At 42.0% G+C, this 26,063-nt stretch overlaps 1 protein-coding gene across 1 annotated transcript in view; it reads right to left on the reverse strand.

Moving 5' to 3' along the window:
* CDH23 (cadherin related 23) overlaps positions 1-26,063 on the reverse strand; it is a 1,935,615-nt gene that overhangs the window by 592,422 nt on the left and 1,317,130 nt on the right. The window contains exon 20 of the mRNA XM_073596703.1: positions 16,152-16,264. Coding sequence (XP_073452804.1) covers positions 16,152-16,264 — 113 coding nt within the window. The remainder of the gene's footprint in view (positions 1-16,151; positions 16,265-26,063) is intronic.

Consider the following 26,063-nt stretch of genomic DNA (forward strand, 5'->3'; position numbering starts at 1 on the left):
AATTATGCTTAGTGACCATGGCCTAAATATCCTTAAGTTAGTCAAGTTTTATATTTCCCATTCCCACTTATATTTTCACAAAATAAAGAACTGAAAGTTGCCTAAATATAACGTGCCGACATATTCGCTATCAATGGCAATTTTTATATACATGTATGCACACATAAAAAAAGAAAAAAAAAACAAGACGTAAACAAACACCACCGAACAAAAACAAACAACAAACAGCCCACAAACCAAAATGAAAAAATAAATTAAAAAAATTAAATATAGCATCAAACAGACAAGATCCCAACCGTTACAGAAAAGATAATATCTGAGGACACTCCAGCAACTCCACTTAAGGGACCCAGACTTCCCAGAAGTTACATTCACCTTTATTTGCTATACCTATCAGCTCTTCCATCCGCATTATATGGTTCATCTCTACTACCCATTCCCGTATTGTTGGTATTATTTGGGACTTCCAATGTCTTGGAATTATGGCTCTTCCTGCCATCAAAAAAAAAATCTAAATATTCCCTTTATAATTGATTTATTTGACCCAGTAATTAAAGAGAGAAGCGCAATCTCAGGAGTCTCCTGCCAATTTTTACCCGTGACCGCATTGCTGAGTTTAAATTTAGCCAAAATGGTTTTATTCTCAAACAAGACCACCATAGATGTAATAATGTGCCCCCTTGATTCCCTGCATCTCCAGCATAGGTCAGACAAGAGTCAATGGTATAGGCCAAGTGTAACCCACCGCTTGAATGATCCATGATGAAAGCAATCTAGCACCCTACTAAGTAAAGCCGTCACATGGTATAATTCTAGGTGTGGCAGGCCTGTGTCACCAGCATCTCTTCACTAATGTAGCGCTGGTAGATTTTTAATCTACTGCTGATAGGTAAATTTAGAGGGTTTTCTGTTCATACATAGTCAGATTTGCCTCTGTTCCAGCTCGGCTGAGTTGCATGTAATTTCACACTGTGCCTTTGGGTGTCGTTGTTACTATGGCCCAGTGTTGGAAAGGCAACACGTTGAAGTGTATAAGTGCCCCTCTGTCTTGGAGATAACTCGGTGGAGGTGGTCCTCCTAGTTGCATTCTGGGAGAGGGTATTTATGGAACAGACGCCATGTTTCGGAGGGGTTTTCCATCCACCTGCTGGCCCTCCTGGCCGACAGGTATGCGCTAAGAGTACTACCTCGTGGCCCTCCGACCGGGAGGCCCACGGCGCTGCGGCGTGTGGGTGGGCCCAGAGGCTTGTCTGGGGCCTACTACAGCGGCAGAGGAATGGTCCTGAGCTGTCTATCCTGTGTGAAGAAGCTGGACAACTGAGGAGATCCCAGGGGAGGACCTGTCACGAAAGGATCATGCAGAGTGCTGGTCTGGAGAGGGGCCTGGTGACTCAGTTGGAGGACGTATCCTAAAGTAATCCTACCGCATAGCACTGCCGGGTTGGCTTAAAGGTCCTGGTGCTGTGTTCACTGTTCATCGAGAAACAATACATCCTGTGGCAGAGGATCATACGGGTTTTATTTCAATCAAGTCTGTGGCAGAGACTTTTGTTCGTGCTACGTACTGGCTGCTAGGTTAGTGAGAGAAATCTATCCAGGCGGGCAAAGATTCAACTCTACAGAGAAAGTATATTCAGCTACAAGTTTCAATCCCTAATGCTACACAAAGATTATTAAGAAAAGGTATTTGAGCTTCCCTGCAACTTTCCTTCTACCTCTTTCCTGCTACTTCCTTCAATTTACGTTTATTAAAGCATTGGAAATGATACTCAAGTGTCCGGTGTCTACAGTGTATATGGTAAACTCAACGGGACCCTAAACCCGGTTCCGGTGAAATAGAGGTGAAGAAGGTGACGGTAACAGCCTGCTTAAACCAGCATCTCCACCGAGAGTTATTGCTACACTAAAATTTCATATCTAGGCTAGCTGGGAATCTAGGCCAAATATATTTTAGTAATATAGAACGGGTCAATCTAAAAAAAAAACGTGGAACCCTAATTGGAATTGTTTAAAAAATATAAAGAAATCTAGGAAGGATGACCATCTTAAAGAGTGACATCCTTCCCAGCCATGAGTGTCACATTGGTGATAATTTCTTAAGATGAGATTGCATAACGTTCACAAGTGGCAGGTAGTTAAGCTCATACAATTTATAAAGTTGTCTAGGTATCTGAAGCCCCAAATAATTGATAGAATACTGGGCCCATTGGAATGAAAAATTATCAGAAAAAAAACTTGAATGTCCTCAGCAAGAGTAATATTTAGACAATGTGATTTTGCTGCATTAATTTTAAAATTGCTTAGACTACCGAAAAGTTCCAATTCCTTTAACCGCTTGCCGACCGGCTCACTCCGATATACGTTGGCAGAAGGGCACGTGCAGGCATTAACGTACCTGTACATTGCCCTTTGAGAAACGGATTGCGCCGTGACCTCTGAGTGTGATCGCGGGTCCTGCGGACCCGATGTCCGGGGGGATACCCGCAATCGTCTCACGGAGAGGAAGAATGGGGAAATGCTGTTGTAAACAAGCATTTCCCCGTTCTGCCTAATGACACTGACACTGATCACAGATCCCTGTAATCGGGAGCGGTGATCAGTGTCGTGTCACACATAGCCCCTCCCCCCCACAGTTAGAATCACTCCCTAGGACACACTTAACCCCTACAGTGCCACCTAGTGGTTAACCCCTTCACTGCCAGTCACATTTACACAGTAATCAATGCATTTTTAATTGCACTGATCGCTGTATAAATGTGAATGGTCCCAAAATCGCACTAAAAGTGTCCGATCCGTCTGCCATAATATCGCAGTCACAATAAAAAAAAAAAATCGCTGATCGCCACCATTACTAGGAAAAAAAAAAAATTTATAAAAATGCCATAAAACTATCCCCTATTTTGTAGACGCTATAACTTTTTGCGCAAACCAATCACTAAAAGCTTATTGCATTTTTTTTACCAAAAATATGTAGAAGAATATGTATCAGCCTAAACTGAGGGAAAAAAAATGTTTTTTTTATATATTTTTGGGGATATTTATTATAGCAAGTAAAAAATAATGCGTTTTCTTCAAAATTGTCGCTATCTTTTTGTTTATAGCGCAAAAAATAAAAACCACAGAGGTGATCAAATACCACCAAAAGAAAGCTCTATTTGTGGGGAAAAAAGGATGCCAATTTTGTTTGGGAGCCACGTTGCACGACCACGCAATTGTCATTTAAAGCGACACAGTGCCGAATCGCAAAACGTGCTCTGGTCTTTGGGCAGCCAAATGGTCCGGGGCTTAAGTGGTTAAAAGAGATGAAAATGCAATTATTGGATTAGTTATGTGAAGCAAGAGATTGTCTGCAAACAAACTTGCCTTATATTGCTTGCGAACAATTTCAACACCCTGTATTGAGTTGTTAGCACACAAGGCCATTCCCAAATGCTCCATTGCTATTATATATACAGAAGTGGCGAGAGGGGACACCCCTGGCGGGTTCCATTCGATCAATGAACCGAGTCCGAAAGAAGGCCATTCACTCTAATACGAGCTGATGGAGCAGAATACAAGGCCATCATTTTTTAAATTAAACCTAACTGTTCTAATGTTTCTTTCAAAAACTCCCAATCTAGACGATCAAATGCCTTTTCCGCATCTAGCAAAAGGAGACACAACAGGACTTTTTGTAGCTGGCAGTGTGAGATAAGAGATACTATTTTAATAGTGTCACCCCTTGCTTCTTGAGTTGTGACAAAGCCCATCTGATCTAAACCAATACTAGAAGGAATAACTGCAAAATTGGACGATAACTTGAACATCCAGCAGGATCTTTCTGGTCTTTATGAACGAGAGTAATATGAGCTTCCTGCGTTTGATGAGAAAAAGTACATGAATCTGAAATTGAGTTGAATGTGGTATCCAAAATCTGTGATAAAACGTCCTGAAATTATTTATAGAACACAGTTGAAAAACCATCAGGGCCTGGACTTTTACGCAATGGAAGTGCCGTAATTGTTTGTTGAATTTCCTGTGTAGTGAAAGACATGTTCAATAAGTTAGCAGTATCCTGATCTAATCTTGGAAGAGCCCTATTCAAAATGTATCGGGCCACTATTTTACATCCCTTTGTGTTGGTAGGTACCGTGGGGGATTGGTAATATTATAAAGTGTGCTATAATATTCTTGAAAGGTCTGAGCAATGTCTTCAGAATTATGTACCAAGCCCTTTTTAGAGCATCGAAGTTTGGGGATATAAGTGCAATTTGGTTTAGTGCAAATTGACCTGGCCATTGGCTACCTGCCTTATTACCAAATTCATACATAGTTCTATGCATTCTGTCTTTATGTTTAAAGTATGTCATATCGAGTATATGTAAAATATCTTTCCATGTCTTTTCCAATAGCTGAAATACATCAGCCTCAAATGAACGTTTATGGGCAAGCTCAAGCTTATGAATTTCCTGTAGGAGCTGTGTAATCTCTGCAGATCGTACTCTTTTTAAATATGCACCTTCAGAAATGAGGATCCCCCTTATGACACAATTCAAAGCCTCCCATTTAAGTGGTTGCGATGTCATATTCCGCGTGTGATCTCTTAAAGAGATCGATCGTCTAACCGCTGCGCATGTCGATTCATTTTTTAAGAGGATTTCATTCAGCCTCCAAGAAGCCTCCAAGAAGGTTTGGAAAATCGCAGTATATTAAGAAAAAAAGCGGGAAATTATATGACCAAAGTTTAGTTCCAATATATGCCCGGGGTTGCCAACTAAGTAAGTTGTGTGAAACAAAAAACATGTCTATCCTACTATAACATTTATGGGTTAGAGAATGACAGGTATAATCACTCTCATCTGGGTGTCATTTCTATTAGATCATGGTAATTTGCAAATTTGACAGATATAAGTTATACTATACCTATAATTATACATTTTTACCCAATGATCTTATGTTCCATACTTGAATGAATACTACACTATAAAGGACTCTCTAGCCTACCCTTTTTCTTTTGGTTATTCCAGAAAACCAGTTTTTTCCCACTCTGAAAACCACATGGCCAAGATTTGAATTATTTTTTCTCTCCTGTTTCTACTTCTCTAAGCTCTTTTTTATCCATTCCATAAAACACATTTTTCCAGCACTTTATAGCATTGCAATGTTCCACATAATTGAGGTTTAGCCCTCATTCACACGAGGCGGACTCCGCTTCCACGGAGCCCGCCTCGGTCCGCCGGCTCAGTGGGAGAACTCTCCGTTGATCTCCGCTGAGCCGGTGGATGACGGGTCCCTCTCTGCTCACTGAGAGGGGAGGGGCTTGTCAGGCGCCGCTGCTGCCTATGGAGGGATTGGATGAAAACGGACAGCATGTCCATTTTCATCAGATCTCACCGATCTGATCCGCCAGCGACAGATCTGGACGTAGGGCCATCCGTCTGCTTTTAGCGGATCGGATGGGGTCAGATGTCAGCGGACATGTCTCCGCTGACATCCGTCGCTCTATAGGCTAACATGGAGCGCCCGTTCAGGTCCGCCGTCAAAACTGACAGGTGGACCTGAACGGTCCGATCGTGTGAAAGGGGCCTTACAGTTTAATATATATAATTTCAAAATCTAGTCTATGACAACACCTTCAGCTTAAATTCAAGGAGACCATTTTAAGGGCTATACTTCAGAGATTATTTCTATCTGTATGACCTGCTGGGGTGTTTTGTCATTTATATGTTGACTAAAAACTATGTACTCAAAATGTATGTAAAGCCATAACCTTTTTTCATTTTGGAAAGAAGAAGGAAGTATTAAAGCCCCTGTCAGGTTTTTATTACTAGAAACTGTAGTGATCTATGTTGGCTTAAAGTGGTGGTGAAATCAAAATGTTAAAACTTGATGACAGGCAGATTTCATATATAACAGAAGAGACCCTAGCCTAGAGGTCTCTTCTGTCACAAATGTCCACCTTGTCTGCCAGTGATAACGTGATCTGAGTGTGTACATGTGCAGCTCAGACCACATTTATGACCCACTCTGTGTGCCGTGTTGATGTGACTGCTGTGCGCATGCATGGGAGTGATGTCACCGCGGCCCAGCCATTCAAGCAACTGAACATAGGAAATCCAGAAAGAAGACCAGTGAATATCGAAGTGCCGAGAAAGCCGAGACAGCACTACGCTGGAGGGCTACATTTGCAGGTAATGCTTTACATACCATTGTATGTTGTACAATGGTATGCTTTGCATACCATTGTATTGACAGAGAGAAAATTGAGTACTGTCCATGATACTTTTTTTATTTGCACTAACATACAGTTTTTCAGGACAAGCTTTCGGGGTATGTACCCTTCTTCAAGGTCCAAGCAGTACTGATTCACAAATTTTTTAGCAGAATGTTAAAAAAAAAAAAAGAAAAGGAAAGAAAAAAAAACACTTATGCCCCGTACACACGGTCGGATTTTCCGATGGACATTGTCTGATTGGAGCGTGTTGTCGGAAATTCCGACCATGTGTGGGCTCCATCGGACATTTTCCATCGGATTTTACGACATACAAAGTTGGACAGCAGGAGATAAAATTTTCCGACAACAAAATCCGATCGCGTCAATTCCGACCGTGTGTGGCCTGTTCCGACGCACAAAGTGCCACGCATGCTCAGAAGAAATTCCGACACGGGACAGCTCGTTCTGGTAAACTTAGCGTTCGTAATGGATACAGCACTTTCGTTCAAAATGGTTTAATACAGCGCACTCTCTTCTTCTTTATAATGTGACAAGAATTAAGTCGTTTTGCTGCTCATATTCACACACACTTCTCACAAACTTCTTTCGTTACTATTTATCGGGATTCCCTCAATATATTTTGCATTCTCACATCTGACAACATATTTTTTTTTTTTTTTGACTTTAATGTAGAATCTTTTTTTGTGTTTCTCTTTTTTAATGTTTTTTTTTGGTGATTTTGATTTGTACTCCCGAAAATGTTTGTGTGTTTTTTGTGACAAGTTCCCACAACACCATTGATATGTTGTTCTATTTAATCTGTAGGAGATTGTTTGGTGTTGTTGTCCCTTGTTAATTTCACATTTTAGGTTTTTAGAAATGTACCTGAATCGTCACCAACAAACTGTCCTTTTTGGATGAAAACACACAGTAGAATTTACGGAAAAATTTTATTAAGGGGTCACAACTATAAACAAAGAGGGAGGCAACGCTGGAGAAACTGCAGAAGTGGGTGAAGCCTTGGACCCCCAGGGCACACATCAATTTTTTAAAAGCAAAATTGGTGGCCTGAGGAGTCCATATCTAAGGGAGGGCAGTCTGGTCCAGAAGTCCCAGAGATCCGGAAAGCAGCAGATGACATCTGTGTCCCCAGGCTGTGGTCATACGAGAGACTGCAGCTTCTGTCAGACCAGACTGAACCCAGGGCAATCACTCTTTGGTCTTCCTTCCACGCTTCCTTCCAGCCTTTGGCTGTGGTGGTGGAGTTGTGGCAGCAGGAGGAGGAGGAGGAGGAGGAGGATCGTCGATCTCAATGACATCCGTCTTGTGTGTCAGTTCCCCACTCAACCCCTTACGTAGGACTTTATAAATCAGGTCCTCAGAGATCTTGCGTTGGCCCTCCTGCATGCCCTGCAATTTGGTGGCAGTCATGCAGGCAAAGGCCTCTTCAGGACTGGGGAAGGCTCTGAGGGACGCAGAAGCCTCCTGGATCAGCCTGTATGCTGAATCCTGCACAGGACTGGGAGTGGCCTTCCTGGCCCATTTGTATGGCAGGTGGAGGGGAGGAACCTGAGACTCAGTCAGGCTGCGACTTGTCCCAGGCTTCTCTTGGCTGACACTTAGACCCGCTTCCTCCTGGCTGCCACTAATCCCCGCCTCCTCCTGGCTGACACTAATCCCCGCCTCCTCCTGGTTGCCACATTCCACAGCCTCCTCCTGGCTGAGGTCTTCCTGTGTATGAAAAAGGGACATAGTTTTAGTTTTTTTTACATCAATCACACACAATTTTCACCTCCTGACTGCTGCAAATTGAATGTTAACAAATATAACAGACTATCATTCTGAGCCCAGCATTTTGCATTCTTGTCCCAATTTTGGGTGCCCACTACTGTCTATTGATATGTAAAACACTTTTTTTAATCAGCAATTAATGATCAATAATAACATCTAGTAAACATAATTTCTTTATTGCCCAGAAATCTGTAGAAGAATGCTATACCTGACTCCAGCTGGGCTCCTCCACTTCTTCCTGGCTGGAAGGCCCAGGTTGGACATCAGAAGCCTCAGCTGGGATGGAAGGAAGGGTGGAAGGAAGAGTAGAGAGGGATTCCCTGACTTCAGTGTGGTCTGACAGAAATCGCAGTCTCTCATAGTACCACAGCCTGGGGACATAAATGTCATCTGCTGCAGCTCCGGACCTCTGGGAATCTGTGACCTTCTTGCGCTCCCTAAGATAAGTGCTCCTTAGGCCACCAATTTTAGCTTTTAAATAGGGGATGGTTGCTGTGGGGACCACCGGCTTCACCAACTCCAGCAGTTTCTCCAGCGCTGCCTGCCTCTTCTGTTTGTGATTATAGTGGGGGTGTCTCACTTGCCACAGACAGGGCAGCTCCCTGTACTTGTCAATAAACAGGGGCAGGAAATTGTGGTCATTGAACCCATCCATTTTCTCTGCAAGACACAACACAAGACAAACCCTAATGTCAGGCCAAACTCCCCTAATCTTGTTACAATATAGGCTTCCATTTCGAAGCAGTATAGGCCCAAGTTTAGATCCTACCTTCGTTAGCACGATCGGCGTCTCCGATGCTCCTTCGTCCGCTCACAGATCGTACGTAAGACGCGCGCGTTACGATTTATACACACTGCGCATGCGTATAACTCCGCCCGCCCCTGACGTTCTTTCTATTCTATTCCCCGCCCCTTTTCGTTCGGCGCAGTGGAGGAAGAGCACATGGCGGATAGACAGCAGGATCGTGCTAAGTACAGCAACGAGGAGGAGGAGGAGGAGGAAAGGCCGGAGCCTGAAACGTCCCGATCCAGAAGGAGATTAAAGGACTCAAATATGTCCTTTGGGGAGATGTTGGAAATGGTGGACATCCTGAAGAAGGCCGACTATGATGGAAAGTATGGGCCTTACCCCAACCCCAATGTCCGAAAGGCCAAGATCATGGCGAAAGTGGTCAGAAGTCTGCACCGGAAATTCAGGGTACGACGATCGAAAGATCAGCTCAGGAAGCGGTGGTCGGACCTGAAATTATGAGAACATGAGCAGTACAGAAAGATCCGGAGAGTGCTGCAAAAAAGTAAGTAGTTGTGCTGTGTTTCTATTCTTTTTGTGTTTATTACGTTCGTGCTGCTCCATGTGGTTTTAGGAACTGTTGTACAGTTTAAAATGGCAACTTTCATGTTCATGGGCACATTATTCGTTCGGATCACACATTTTTATTTTGGACGATAAAATACCATTGTTTAGGCCATATGCATTTGGCCACCATTTTGAGGCCCTATACTTGTCTTCAAAGAATTGGGTTGTGTAGATGGCTTTGTTACTAGAATGAAATGCAAACTAGATTGTGTGTAAGGAGAGGACACTCAGCAGCTGTTTTCACATCTGGACACTGGAGCACTAGTGTGGGACACAAGAACACCCTTTTTATTAGGGGGCCACACAGGTGCTCCAGTGTATACTATAGGGGGGGCTACATCTGTGAAGCTTGTACAAAACAGGTAAAGTATTGCAGCTTGACAAAGGCCAATAAAAAAGCTCCATCTTGGAACTCGGCTAAAATAGATCATTGTACCCCAATTCCAAGCAATGTTTCATCTTTATAGTTCTGCCATCAAATATCTGTGTGCTAATTATACCATTTTTGTTTTACATAGGGGAGAAAAGACTCGTAGGACACCCCTCATCCGAGGAGACCAGAGCCCCCCCCCCTCTGGAAGAAGGGGAAATCCACCCAACACAAGATGAGCAGGAGGAAGAAGACGTGGTGGAAGTAGTCACCACAACAGGTGAGTGTCTGCGACCACAGGCTCCGATAAGAGATGGATGGCGGCATTTTTTTTAGACCTAATTTATTTTGGGTTTCCTCTCTTTTTAGGTGATCGTGAGGTTGTGGATGAAGATCCTTTCACATCAGAAAGTGCCCAGATCGTGATCGGGGAGATCATGGGGTGTAATTTACAATTGGAAAACATCAAGCAAAACATCAATGACGTTATTCCAAAATATAAAAACATCATTGATGTTTTGGGGCGAGTTTAAAACCCCTCCAAATCACTTTCTTCTTTTGTGTGCTACAATGTGCGAAATGTTTTTGTGATTTTTCCTAAAGCCAAATTTGGAGGATGCACACAGTGTGTCAACATGTGCTATCTGCCATCACGGGAGATCAATGGACGCGTTTTGGGGGTGCAACCCCTTCCTCAACAATAAAGTAGCAGTGAGGAAGGGCTTTCTCCCCCAAAACACGTCCCCCGTAATGGCAGATAGCACATATTGACATTGTTAAATTTGTGTGCATCTTCCAAATTTGGCTTTTCCTGCGGTGATTTCCCCCATCTGAACGCAATATCAAACACAGTTCCTAAATACTCATGTCTGATATTGCCTTCAAGTTCTACCAAATGTGAACTTTGTAAGATCAAGATTTGTGTCTTTCTTGTGGGTTTTACACAGGCCTGTTTTCTATAAAATGCACATTTTGATTTTGGATAATGACACCACAAAAATTGTTATACAACAAACATGTTGGTTTGTCAGAAAAACCTTTGGTAAATGCACATGTGATTGTGCAGGTATTAAAAAGATTGCTCATCAAGAATGTGTGCATTATTGTCTCAACGCTACAACACTTTTGGGGTGATGTAATTGTTGTTTTATGAGAAAATGGGGGTAATTTCCTAAGGGCAAATCCACTTTGCACTACAAGTGCAGTTTCAGTGCAGTTGCAAGTGCACTTGTAGTGAAAAGTGTCTTTGCATTTAGTAAATAACAGCCAACAGTGCTTTGTATAAGGTTACACAATCACGACATTTTCTGGACTCCACACATTTCTGTCAGGGTCAGCTAAAACAAACACAAGCAGTAAATGTCCACAAAGGACATGGGGAGATGCCTGTCGAGAACTTGAGGTCCTGCAGGCTTCTCCCTGTGGCCAAATACCGCAAGGTAGCGACCAACCTCTGCTCTGCAGTGATGGCTTGCCTCATGCAGGTATCCTGCCTGCTGATATAGGGGGTCAGCGAAGCCAACAGACGGTGAAACACGGGGTCCGTCATCCTGAAAAAGTTCCTGAAATCATCAGGATTATTCTCACGGATCTCACGGAGCAAAGGCATATGAGAGAACTGGTCACGTTGAAGCAACCAATTCTTGGTCCATGAACTCCTCCCCACCCTGTTCATGGACTGGACTTGTGTCAAGGTCAGGACCCCAACACCAAGCCCCCGCACAGCACGAACTGTACGAGGAGTACGCATACGAAACATGGCTAGAAAACGGTCGGCTGCTCAGAACGAAGTAACAGAACGCACTGAAGAACAGCAAGGCCTGTGAAGAGCGACCTGAAAAACAGCAACGATCGCACAGAAAACTCCGATACGAACTGACTGCACGCACTGAAGAGCAGATACAAACCCACAAGCACAAACTGAACGGCAGAAAACGATCTGAAAGCCACGAGTCTGAAAAAGCGCGAATCGTCTCTCACCAAACTTTTACTAACACGAGATTAGCAAAAGGAGCCCAAAGGGTGCCGCGCTTGGTTCTGAACTGGCCTTTTCTAGTCTCGTCGTACGTGGTGTACGTCACCGCGTTGTTGTCGATCGGAAATTCCGACAACTTTGTGCGACCGTGTGTAGGCAAAACAAGTTTGAGCCAACATCCGTCGGAAAAAATCCTAGGATTTTGTTGTCGGAATGTCCGAACAAAGTCCGACCGTGTGTACGGGGCAATACAAATCAATGGTAATAAAGATAGCAGCAGAGTTAGTGAGATAAGACAGAGGGAGAGCTATAGACTGAAGGGGGGGTGCTAGTCACAGAGGGGGTGGTAAAACTTTAGTATAATGGGTAAGGAAACCAATATCTAAATTTAGGCTATTATTTTTTGTATCAAAAAGAATTATCATTCTTTGTTCAAACATTTTTCTTTCCTGGATAGTTCTGAAATTCCCTTTAAGAACTAAAACATTGAGGTCTTCTATAGTGTGGTCCAGTTGTGAAAAGTATCCCATAGGCATCTTCTTTATGTTCCTTGATGGTATGTCTGTGCAAATTCATCCTCGCTTGCAACTTCTGTCCTGTTTCACCAACATAAGAGATCCTTTGCTGCACCTTTTGCACTGAATGAGGTACACAACTTTACTGGAGGTACAGTTGTAAGATCCCATGATATTGAAGGTCCCATTTGTGTGTGTAACACTTTTGGATAGATTGATCTGGTTGCACAATTTGCAGCGTTTTTTATTGCAGGGTTTGCTTCCATTATTTGTGACTTTATAATCAGAGTGAAGTTTCCTGCTGATTAGTTTGTGTCTGAGGTTGGGTGGTTGTCTGAAAGCCAATAATGGGGTTGTTGGAATACTCCTTTCAGAGTTTCATCCTCTGTTATAATGGGTTGTAAATCTTTGATGATCTTTTTGATCCCTTCTAGTGCTGGGCTGTATGTGGTGACTAGAGGTACTCGGTTATTTGTTTTTTTCTCTGTGTATTGGAGGAGATTTTCTCTTCGGGTTTTCAAGGCTGTGTTTATGCTGTTGTTGATGGTTTTGTCTTTGTAACCTTTCTTATTGAAGGAGCCTGCCAGTGTTCTGAGATGTTTATCTCTGTCTTCTGAGTCTGAACAAATTCAGTGGTATCTGATGGCCTGGCTGTGTATGATGGCCCGTTTATTTTGTTGGGGGTGAAAACTGGAACTATAAGGATACAACCTAAACACAAAACAAACACAACTTCTATAACTCCTGCTATCAGCAGCTTGGAACCCGATCCAGAATCCCAAGATATCCCTTGTGTAAATGCTGACGTGACAGAAAATGTGCAGAGGAACTCGGAATCATAAATTTGTCAATTCATAAACTATCTACATCAGAAACAACAGTCCTCTCCAAAGGCCTCACATTCTGCCCAACCACCAAATTGGATAATTTACAGGTATGGTCAGATATGGAGGAATTCTTTAGGAGACTAAGGCTCAAAGAATATTTTCACAGTAATGAAAGGAATCCTAGGACAATAGCAGGTGACAAAACGAAAAAGAACAGCAACTTCACACCTCCACAAGGACACAACCCCAAACTGTATACCTATATTGACAGCTTCAGGCTGTGAGTCACATCCCTGATATCCACCCAGCAAAAGAAAATATTATACAACCTTTCACCACTGGAGCGAAGAGCTGTACATGATCTGCACAATAATCAGGCCATAACCATCAAACCAGCAGATTAAGGGGGAGCAGTCGTTGTGATGGATACAGACAAATATATACAGGAGGGCCAGAGGCAGCTGGCAAATACCACTTACTACAAAAAACTGGATTATGATCCGACCCAGGATTTTACTAAGCAATTAAAAGGTCTTATTGTGACAATACCAAGCCACCTACATTCAGAACTCATCAATGCGATTCCGGATAATCCAGAAATTGGAGACTTCTACATGCTGCCCAAGATTCACAAACCAGGAAATCCAGGCAGACCCATTATAACAGGTATGAATACACTTAACAAACACATCTCAGGCCTTGTAGAAAACATGTTAAAACCTTTAGTCATGAATACTGCAAGTTATCTGCAAGACACCACTGGTTTTCTGAACAAGCTTAACAATATACAACAATTACCACCAAATACACTTCTAGTCACTATGGATGTAGAATCTTTGTACAGTAACATCCCTCACAAGGATGGGTTGGCAGCATGTCACAGATTCTTATCATCCTCACCAAACCACAAATACACTGCTGAGGATGTGACACAGCTCATCGAATTCATTCTTACACACAACTACTTCACTTTTAATAATGACATCTATCTCCAGTGTATGGGTACTGCTATGGGAAGCAAAATGGCACCCCAATATGCAAACTTATGTATGGCTGACATGGAGGACAAGTCCCTGAACAGCATACAACAAAAGCCATACAGATATTATTGCTATATTGATGATATCTTCATGATATGGACTGAAGGTGAAGAAAATCTAAATCAATTCTTCTCATTGATTAACACTTTTCACCCATCTATCAAACTAAAAATGGATTATTCGAATACACATGTCAACTTCCTAGACACTACAGTATACATCAGGGATGACAAGCTTCACACTTCGATATACAGAAAACTGACTGACCGATGCAGCTATCTTCATAGTTCCAGTTTTCACCCCCAACACACTAAACGGGCCATCATACACAGCCAGGCCATCAGATACCACTGAATTTGTTCAGACCCAGAAGACAGAGATAAACATCTCAGAACACTGGCAGGCTCCTTCCATAAGAAAGGTTACAAAGACAAAACCATCAACAACAGCATAAACACAGCCTTGAAAACCCGAAGAGAAAATATCCTCCAATGCACAGAGAAAAAAAACAAATAACCGAGTACATCTAGTCACCACATACAAGCCAGCACACTAGAAGGGATCAAAAAGATCATCAAAGATTTACAACCCATTATAACAGAGGATGAAACTCTGAAAGGAATATTCCAACAACCCCCATTATTGGCTTTCAGACAACCACCCAACCTCAGACACAAACTAATCAGCAGGAAACTACACTCTGATTATGGAGTCACAAATAATGGAAGCAAACCCTGCAATAAAAAACGCTGCAAATTGTGCAACCAGATCAATCTATTCCCACACACAAATGGGACCTTCAATATCATGGGATCTTACAACTGTACCTCCAGTAATGTTGTGTACCTCATCCAATGCAAAAGGTGCAGCAAAGGATCTTATGTTGGTGAAACAGGACAGAGGTTGCAAGTGAGGAGGAATTTGCACAGACATACCATCAAGGAACATAAAGAAGACAGTTTATGCACACCTGTGGGACATCACTTCTCACAACTGGACCACACTATAGAAAACCTCAATGTTTTAGTTCTTAAAGGGAATTTCAGAACTATCCAGGAAAGGAAAACGTTTGAACTAAGAATGATAATTCTTTTTGATACAAAAAATAATGGCCTAAATTTAGATATTGGTTTCCTTACCCATTATACTAAAGTTTTACCACCCCCTCTGTGACTAGCATCTCCCCCTCCAGTCTATAGCTCTCCCTCTGTCTTATCTGACTAACTCTGCTGCTATCTTTATTACCATTGATTTGTATGTGTTTGTTGTTCTTTCCTTTTCTTTTTTTTTTTTTTTTTTTAACATCCTGCCAAAAAAACTGTTAATTAGTACTGCTTGGACCTTGAAGAAGGGGACATACCCTGAAAGCTTGTCCTGAAAAATTGTATGTTAGTGCAAATAAAAAAAGTATCACGGACACTACTCAGTTTTCTCTATCACAATTGCACTAATACGGCTACAATCCACTCAAGTATTGTATTGTCAGAAAATTGTGCTTAATGATTAATTATTCAGGGGCCTATCCTTATCCTTTATATAAATAACTACCACTTTAAGAAAGCAACCTTATCAGGCCCCAAAACATTGGCAATTTTTTTTTCTACATGTAACAACTCTTTCACAATTAAACAATGAAAAGAACAGTGCTGGTGACTTTCTTCATTTCTTTCTTCAGCTGTTATTTTGAGCACCCATAATTTCCACTGTTTGAGAGCTGTATGAAGTATGGCTTTTGCGAAATCTTTATTAGTCTGTGTCCCCACTTGGGAGATTCGTCCTACTTTGTCATGGTGGCTTTTGTTTGTGGAACAGAAAGTGATGGAAAAGTAAAAATTTCATAGTCGTCACAGGAACAGAAAGTGAAGCAACATCTTTGAATGGGGATACTTTTTGGTGGTGCCTAAAAAGGAAATTTCCTAAGGGTTGCAGAAATTTCCACTGACATAACTCTAATGCACCACTTAAATTATTTAATTCTCTGAGAAATTTCAGCCTAGACCATGTAAAAAATTCTGCTAACAATGTTGTAAAATGTTTTTTTAAACTTTATGAAGAATTATTCAGTAATCAAAAATGTACTTACTGTAGCTATGCCTGTTTTCTGATTGGGGCCTACACCACCATCCATTGCACGGATAATTATGATATACTCTGATTTTACTTCGCGATCCAACAGGGTTGTTGTAGTGATTTCTCCTGTTAGAGGAAAGTATAAAAGATCAATATTGTATTGTCAGAAAATTGTGCTTAATGATTAATTATTCAGGGGCATATCCTTATCCTTTAGAGAGACTGCTCAACCAAGGCATAAAGAAAGAACCTACAATCAGCTCAATAGCTTGGCAAACTCTAACATATATTATCTGACAAATGTGCTGATGCAATGAGGTAGAAAATCGACAAACTGCAATAAGTATCATATTCTAAATGTAACAGTTGAACTAAAAATAAAAATGTGAAAATATGTCAAACAATTTAAAGAGAAACTACAACAGACCAACAAAGTAACTACGGGATAATAGTTAAAGGTAAATCTTGATTCACAAAAATCTTCCAAATAATGTAACACAGGGGTGTCCAGCTTGTGGACAAAGACGGCTATGAATGCGGTGCAACACAAAATCGTAAACTTGCCTAAAAATGTTGATTTTTTTTGCAATTATTTTGTAAAAATGCATTTATACTTAACAAACACATGCTGTCGAAGAAAAAAAAAACAGGGTCACTACAAATGTTATCTTCCCAAAGTAGAAGAGACAAAGTAGATTAGCATCTTGAGAATTCATTTAAAATAATTGTTACTCCATCCATCTAACCAGTGTTAGTTTATCAAAAACAGTGTCAAATATCGAATTCATTTTAGGTTGGCCTCTTTTACTTTTTAATAATACATTTTACAAAAAATGAAGGTTTATTACTCAGATAGGTACATTATCTATATCAGTGATCATTAATTTGTAATCTGTCAGACATTTTCTGCTCATCAGCTATCCTTGTTGTATTTTATGTGTGGCCCAAGACGATTCCTCTTCTTCAAATGTGGCACAGGAAAGTCAAAAGGTTGGATACCCCCAATAACAAATGGAAATATATATGAAAACTGGAACAAAATTGGAGCTATTGTCCAGATCAAACTATTGGTATGAATGTTCTATTCTAAGAAGCAACATCACTACAAAACTGATAACAAAAATAATAATTACAGCAACTTTTTTTTTATTTTTTGTTATATCACTTAGGTGGATATATTTACTTATAGCAGCTGGTTATTGGTAGAAGAATACGTTATCTGGTTCACAATTTTGTCCTGGCATTTTTCTGTTTTGTGGAAAAGCAGTACTAAAAGCATAATCATAGACACATAGGAGTGGGACCTGTGTTCCCCTAATGCCAAGAAATGAAGTTTAGAATAAGTACAAAACTCCCATTTTCTTTCTCATTTATTGAGATACAGAGGAATTTAAAGACTGTCGGGATCTCCAAAAGCGGTCCAACTGAGGGGTGGGCAACAGCAAAAAAAATAACAGGTCCACAAACAAAAAACAAAGATTGCCTGCAGCTCAAAGAGCTACCTGAAGAATTCAAGGCCAAAGCTGACATTACATGAGGCCTTGCGTGTGAACCAGGTGGCAGCCTTGCAAGTCTGAGAAACTGTAGCATGATGCTGAAAAGCTTAAGAAGTACTCATGCACCTAGTAGATTGTTCCTTGACAATTAAGGGTGGAAACTGATCCCTAAGACCATAAGCTTGAATGATAATCTGCCTGAGTCACTGAGAAATTGGAGAATGAGATGCACGTCCCCCTTTACAAGACCATCAACAATGACAGAATTAGACCTTCTAATTGAAGCAGTGACTGTGAGGTTGAGGTGAAAGGTTGAAACAACCTTAGGAGGGAAGCTCTAGGCCTCAACAACACCTTGCCTCTGTGTATGACCAGAAAGGGTTCTTTACAGGATGAGGCCACCATCTCAGACACTTACCTCACAGAAGTGATTGCAACAAGAAACATAACCATGTGGATGAGAGAGGTGAGGGAAATATTCCTGATTGGTTTAAATGGTGGTCTCTGGAGTACTAAAAAACTAAATTAAGATCTCAGGGGGTCAAGGAGGAGCCCACAGAGAGTCACATAGCCAAAACCCTGTACAAAGGTCTTAATCAAAGAGTGGGGAGCTAGCATTCTTTGGAATAAAATAGCAAGTTCCAAGATTTGACCCTTAAAGGTGCTGAGGAACAAATTGTTGGGCCAGGCCCATTTGCAGTAAGGCTAGGATACATCCCACAGAGAATTGTCTAGGATAAAAGTAAAGTGTTAATTAATAGTCCTGTGAGCCTCCAGGTGGTTGACCAAATCCGGTCTCCAAAGTAGTGTATCTTACAAATGATCAGCTGCTAACGTTACGCATGTCTCATATACCATGCAAGATAATCAAATCAAGTTATAAAACGCTGCACTATCAAAATGATAAATATAAATATATAATTAATAAAGTGGTATTGTGCTCTCTCGTGACATGTATAAAATGTCCAGCGGGAAGTAGACTTCATAGCTTTTAGCATAGTGGGGGTCATCAATTCAAGAATGCCTCTGTCTCTCAGAAACTGGGCTTGAACATCCATGCCGCTAAAGCCAGCGGCCTTGAAATAGGGTGGTAAACCATTCCTAGGGACAGAAGATCCATACTGAAGAGTACGAGGATCGTCTGCCTAGAGTCTGATTAGGTCAGCGTACCACATCTCCATCTAGATTCTGTGGAACAGACAAAGAGTTTCAAGGTAGGAAAGGCATTAATTAGGTTAAACTGATCCCATGGAGCCACCAGAGCACTCAGTGTTTCTACCAGTACATCCCTGTACCTGAAGACAAACCTGCCAGTTGTTGAACCTGGAGGCCAGGAGGGCCACATCTGGCATCCCTCACTTGTGAAAGAGGTCCTGGAACACCATCTGGGTATACCATTACCCCAGGTCCAGGTGCTGCAGACTAAGGTAGTCTGCCTGCCAATTCTTCATGCCTGGATTTAAAATGACAGACAAAGTTGGAACATGAAGTTCTGCTTAGGACAAGAGGCCTTATGGTTCTTCCTTGACAATTGATATACGCCAATGCTGTGACGATGTCCAACTAATTCCTGATTAGATGGTCCTCCAGTCAAGGACAGTCAGATTACTTAGTTCCAGGATGTTAATCGAGGGATGAGATTCCTTGGGGTGTCCCGGACTCTTCCTAAGGGGTTTCCAGGACTCCTCCCCAGCAGAACAGGCCAGCATCCATCTTCCATAATATTAAAGGATTTCCCAGACTCCAATTCAGGATTCCTGAGCCACCAGACCAGAAACAATCTGTTCTTTGGTGCCACGCTAATTGGTCTGGCCAAAGACTAGACTGACGTGTCCCACAAAGACAGGATGTTGTGTTGTGCGGGTCTAGAGTGTTACTAGTTAAAAGAGGCTACCACCAGTCCCAATACTCTCATGCAGAAGCAAAAAATAAAAATGGTCTGTAGGTTTGCGAGTAATGGCAGAGGTCTTTGACTGCTCAGGTGTAGTGACATTCATTAAGGATGAAGAGTCTCAGCATCAGACAGAGCCATTGGCAGATCAGATAAGGATTATGCAGGGTAGGAAGTGGAAGCATGCTCATGCAATCGATGATGCATTTTGGCCCATTTTGGCACCTTACCCTACTTACTCTTTGTACTACTTACTCTTTGTGGGGGTGCACGGGCAGGGGTGATACCGTATCATAGCTCATTCACATCTAAAGCTAGCACACTGAATGAGTGGACCCTAAAAAAATTTGTGTAATTTTCAATCAGGAGCAGCAGTGGGAAGGTCTTTCCTCAATGTGGAATAGCAGGAAAGAGAGCATGGACAGCGTATGTGTGATACGTCAGCACTCTGTCCCTCAGTGTTAACCCCTACTGTGATAAACCGATAAAGTCAGCATTTTTTTTGTTGCCTAGTAGTGGAAGATAAATCTTCAAAGGCAGGGATCTAGACCTGGAGAGTGCTCTGCAGCTAACAATGTACAAGTCTGAAATGCACCACAATGCAGAGCCCAGTGCCTGGAGGTCCCATTCTAGGCCAGCCCTGCCATATTCAGTCAATTGGGGGTCTGAGGATGTTCTGCAAAGCTAGTGCTGAGGAATCACCAATCCAGATAGCTACAGTACATATAGAGACCAGCTCAAGCAGAAATGTAGTAATCTTGGTTAAAGGAAAAAAAAAAAAAGAATCGTTAGCAAGAATAAAACTTTCTCCACGGCACAAAAAAAAATCTCCTAGCACACCAGCAAAAAACTAAAGCATGCTGGGAACAAAAATAGTTATACTGAGTGGACCTACAATTTTGTTGTTTGCCAGTGTCCAAGTCCTCTTGTAGGTGGATACTGTATAAGCTGGCAAACCCCTACATTTCTACATATCCAACAATTAACAAGAAAGAAATGCAAATACAAGGAAGAAACCAAGAGTGAGATCTCTGAATTTATGCTATTTGTTCCACCCACATGCAATTACCATTACACATGCTGTATTCTCCAGCGTAAAGTAGACGGCGTGAGACTCCTTTGTAACAGATACAGTGTGGTGCCACATTTGTGTTTCCATCTTATCAATGCAGTTGTAAAAGTTAGAGTCAGCGTTTATAAAAACAAAAATGAAATACCTGGTTTTAGGTGGGGTCATCCATTAAAGCGGGGTTCCACCCAAATTTTGAACAATATCTGTATGTATTCTCTTCCTTGCCTAGATGCTGACATGCCGTTTAAAAAAATTTAAATCGCCGTAATTACCTTTTATTTTTCTATTCTTCTTTGCACTTCCTGGTTCTCCTCCCGTGGGAGTAGGCGTGATTCTAGCCTCTCCCAGACTCCTGGGAGCTAGTCTCAGGCTTCTCAGGATGCCACTGAGCATGTGCGGGAACGAGCGGTGAATGCTGGGAGCACAGCATTCACCACATCCAGGAAATAAATGCTTGTGGGCTTCAAATGCCCACAATGAAGATGGAAACCGCCTGCAGTGAATAATATAAGTTATTCTTTCCGACGAAATCTGACACAGGCTGACATATTACACACAATATGTGAGTATGTAATGCTGAGAAGAAAAGTTTGTGAATTAACTCAAAAAAAAAAAACGATAGATAGGTGGACCCCCGCTTTAAGAGGGGAATTACTAATTCAAAAATGTTATAAATATAGTAGCATGCCTTAGAAGAAGAGACACCTGACATTGTTTTGAAAATGTTGAAAGCGTATGTTTTTAGTAATAATTCCCTCTACCACAAGTTATCTTTTATATTTTAAATGGCTTTGCAGAACATTTATATCTTCCTATGGACTTCCAAGTGTTTTGTTTATTTCCAGCCTTTTTAAAAATGTTCAATATATTTTGGTTGTGCAAATAATTAGCCTTGAATCTTGCTGCCATTGCTTTTTCACTAAAGCCTCATCTTTTTAATAGTGTTTCTCTTTCCCATACTCCCAGAGCTTCTTCATTGATGGACAGAATCAATAGACAAATAAAAATTGGAGCATTTCAGGTGTAGGAAGCTATGGCAATCTAAGTACAGCATGGTCTACTATAATTTACAAGCACTATTTTTATTTCAGCTATATAACTTTTACAGAGGCTTTTCAAACAAAATAACGGATGACATGGATAACATGGATGACATGGATAATGAAACAGGCACACCAAGTTTCCATTACTCAGGATATGACTTATCCTTTTCTTAGACAGGTTCCATTGGGTTTTGCCCATCCGTGCTTGCTTTACTGAATATAATGACCTTTACCTGTCACTGGTACAACCATCAAGAAGAAAACTGCATCAGAATAAAAAAAACACAGCTCCTTGCAAACTAACCAAACCACGGTTAGCTTAGGGTGTTTTTTTCTTCAGAGGCAGTTTATTAGGGATGTGGACACACGTGACACTGGCAAAGAAAGTCTCATGCATGAGTACTTTGTAGGGGGAACGTAGCACTAGTCTTTTTTTCAGCTTTGAATTGCAGGTCTTGAATTACCATACATAGGAGTATATGTTATTATGACCCACAAAAGGTCTCTGTATGATGAGACACCAGTTCTCAAGCAGCACTAATAGCAGGAAAGGAGCTTTGTGGTAGATAATCATGAGTCCAATAAAGATAATTCCTTATTTGTTTATTTGGCAGCAAAGTGGCTAAGCATTAGAACTCTCGCTTTAGTTTACAGCATTAGGAACAGAAATAAATTCCCACCAAGGACTTCTTTGTGAGGTCCACTTTCTCCTACAATTATAAGACATATATGCCCTGCCTGCAGCACATAAGTTGGACAGTAATGCCGCGTACACACGGTCGGACTTTTCGTCTACAAAAGTCCAACGGACGCTGACGGACTAAAGCTGGCTGGTAATCCGATCGTGTGTGGGCTTCTCCGGACTTTCAACTGACTTTTTTAGCCTCAAATCCGACGGACTTTAGATTTGAAACATGCTTCAAATCTTTACGTCGTAAGTACGACGGACCCCGAAATCCGCTCGTCTGTGTGCTAGTCCGACGGACAAAAACCCATGCTAGGGCAGCTATTGGCTACTGGCTATGAACTTCCTTATTTTAGTCCGGTGTACGTCATCACGTACGAATCCGTCGGACTTTTGTGTGGTCGTGTGTAGGCAAGTCCGTTCGTAAGAAAGTCTGCCGCAAGTCCGCCGAAGGTACGTCGGAAGTATGTCGGACAGGCTGTCGGACTTTTGTAGACGAAAAGTCCGACCGTGTGTACGCGGCATTAGGCTGGATTCCCACCACTTCCACTGCATTTAGTGCACGCTAAATGAACATACATTGACATGCTTTTTTTTAAACGCGTTACATTGATGTGGACTTTTATAATATGCTGAATCGATGTGTAGATTTTTTTTACAAACTGCAGGAGCCAAAATACATTATTTTTCTTATGATTTATTAGGGGATAACTAAGGGGACTTCTGTCCAGGCCTAGGATTCAGCTGCTAGGCAATGGCAGCATCAGTGCTTCTTTTCCTTTACTCCGACCTGCCTCCATACTGTCAATGTATTACAATAAGGCCTCATTTGCATGGGGCATTTTAAGGCTCATTCACATGACAGAAAAAAATGCTGCGCTTAGACGCGTACAGCAAATAGTTTTATATGCGTCTAAATGCAGCACTACAATCAATAAGCCCAAACACATTGCTGCATTTACATATGAAAATATGCGCTGCATTTAGCTGCACACAAAAAGTAGGGCACAGCTGCAGTATTCACACATGTTTTTTGCATGTAGACCTGCAGATTTTACATGTGTACGCATATAAACATGTATAAATGTAAGTACTTTAGGCACATATTTTCCGCAGGATCTTCTAGCTCCACCAGCAAGAGCAAAAACCTTTCTTTCATTTACAAATAATGCATATACCTCTGTAAATGAGCCCTTAATCCATGGCCCACACAGGGCTGTGTTTTACTGGCATGGGAATGCACAGGTGTTGCGTGCATTCCTGTGCTGACGTCCTGTAGTTGTCAATTGATCGGCTGCACAGACACAGCTGCTACTCCCAATGTTACATCCTTGTGGATGCAAATTCATCTGCATGGATGTCACATTACCCTGAAATGCACTGTGCACTCCATGGAGCACATATTAAGGCCTGGTTTACACCTATGCATTTTTTTGTGCATTTTGAGTTTTGCAGAAACACACTACAGTCCATTTAACATGGTTTCCTATGGGTTATGTCCACATCTATGCATTTTTATAGAAAAGGCCAGGGACTTTTTTCTAGTTTTTGGTTCCATAGACTTCAATGGATCAAAAATGTGTATTGAAAAACACAAAATGCACCTTGAATATGCAAACTGCAACCTGCATAGGTGTGAACCAGGCCTAAAATGCCCCAGTGAACAAAGCCTAGGGCTTACACTGCTGATATGTTATTATTTGCCAGTTCTTACAATGCAGTCTACATGGAAATTGGCATTTGGGTTTGTGTTCTTTGTTTTTTTATCAACAATGGCTTCTGTCTGAAAATGCTGGAAAATAAATTATTTGTAAGCACACAACTTAGGTACAGATAATTGTAAATTAACATTTTTAAAAGGATGATCTTTAAAAGAAAATAAATATTTGAAATTAGTCAGGATGGATGGTTATTTTCCAATTGTTCAAATTGTTTTCACATAAGAGTTCCTGGGCAGTGCAGATTTGGCCAGTTTGCAGCTCCTGCAAGTACTTACATCTTTAAATAGCAGCAATTGGACATGTCTGGTTCATAGAATACATAACAATTTAGCTTCTTAAACAGGTGAATTAAATTAAACAAGTGTAGTCAGAATCAGCTGCTGCTTGTTCTGATGTATTCACATTTTTGCCAACAGTATTTTTTAGGTTCAAAGAATTGCTTCAAAATTTTCAAAAAAACTTTCATGCTTGCATTCTCCAACAGGAATTGTTTACAACAATACAAAATACAAAGGTATACTTAAAAATAATGTTCATGTACATGTACTATGTGGTGCACCCATTATACCCCGGGTGGTGGCGTCACAAGGGAATGGGGTCTACGAATGATGCCACCGGATGGCCACGCCCTGTGTCTATAAAAGAACCGTCAGGGAGCGGAGCTCGCATAACTGTGGGAGCTAGCGTCGGGAGAAGACATCAGAGGAAGAAGAACCAGAGGCAGCAGAAGAACCAGAGGAAAAAGACAGCCGAAGAAGACAGCGGAGGGAGAAGAACCGGAGAGGGGAGAAGACATCCCCGGAGGAGGGAGAAACAAATGGTCACCAGGACATGGCCAGATCTAAGGAGGTGCTTGGGGTGGGCTTCACCCTCCAGGATTCAGTTAAGCCCCCCACGCTCCCCTCCCCTTCTATCCTGGATGCTGTGCCCAGCCACTAAGCTCCTTCTCCCATTCCTGCACTGTACACAGTCTGGACACAGGCAGCAGAGCGCCTCCTCCACATACTACACATAGCGGAGATCACACACACAGCAACAATCTGTACAGTGTGTGGCTGGCTGCTATGCTGCAGTTCTGTGAAATTTCCTGGTTGGAATGGCAGCACAGCTTTGTTAGCCAGCTACACACTGTGCAGATTGTGACTGTGTGTAAGGGAATGCAATCTCAGCTATGTGTAGTGTCTGAAGAAGGAGCTCTGGTGCCTGTGCCCAGACTGTGTGCAGTGCAGGCATGGCAGAAGCTCTGCTGAGTGCCCTGTCATCACTAATCCCTGTCCTCTGCCCTTTCCAGCGGTGACCCCTGTCCTCTGCCCTGCCAACAGTGACCCCTGTCCTACACCCTGCTGACTCTTGTCCTCGGCTTTGCTGATCCCTGTCCTCCAGCCTGCTGATCCTTGTACACTGCCCTGTTGACTCCTGTCTTCTAACCTGCTGACTCCTGTCCTCGGCTTTGTTGATCCCTGTCCTCCAGCCTGCTGATCCCTGTACACTGCCTTGTTGACCCATCTTCCACCCCACCGACTTCTGTCCTCTGCCCTACTAATCCCCTGTACACAGCTGTGCCGACTCCTGTACACTTCCCTGCTGACCTCTCATCCTTTGTCCTGTTGACCCCCTGTACACTGATACAAACTAATAGCCTCTGTACATGGCCCTACAAACCACTAACTCAAACCCTATCCTCTGCCCTGCCCCCTGTAAACCGACCTGCTGACGTCCCCTTCCTCCCCTGTCTTTTTTTTACTGCACCCCCACATCAGACAGGCTAGATCTGGCCCTGCTCCAGGACAAGCAGAGAGATTGAATCTCCCTAGCAGGAACACAAACAGCATGGCATGGATTTTTACACATCATTGTTCTTTTCAAAAGGAAAACTAGTTGTTTAAGCTTTAAATATACCTAAAGTAGATCTAAAGGCAAACATGTTTTTTTTTATTTTGCATAGAGTAAAGGAAGGTATAATCCCTGTCAGTTTTTCTTTTCCATGTATATCCCCACTGGGGAGATTTCCCTTTGC

Source organism: Aquarana catesbeiana, linkage group LG08, assembly GCF_042186555.1.
Source record: "Aquarana catesbeiana isolate 2022-GZ linkage group LG08, ASM4218655v1, whole genome shotgun sequence".
NCBI lineage: Eukaryota > Metazoa > Chordata > Amphibia > Anura > Ranidae > Aquarana > Aquarana catesbeiana.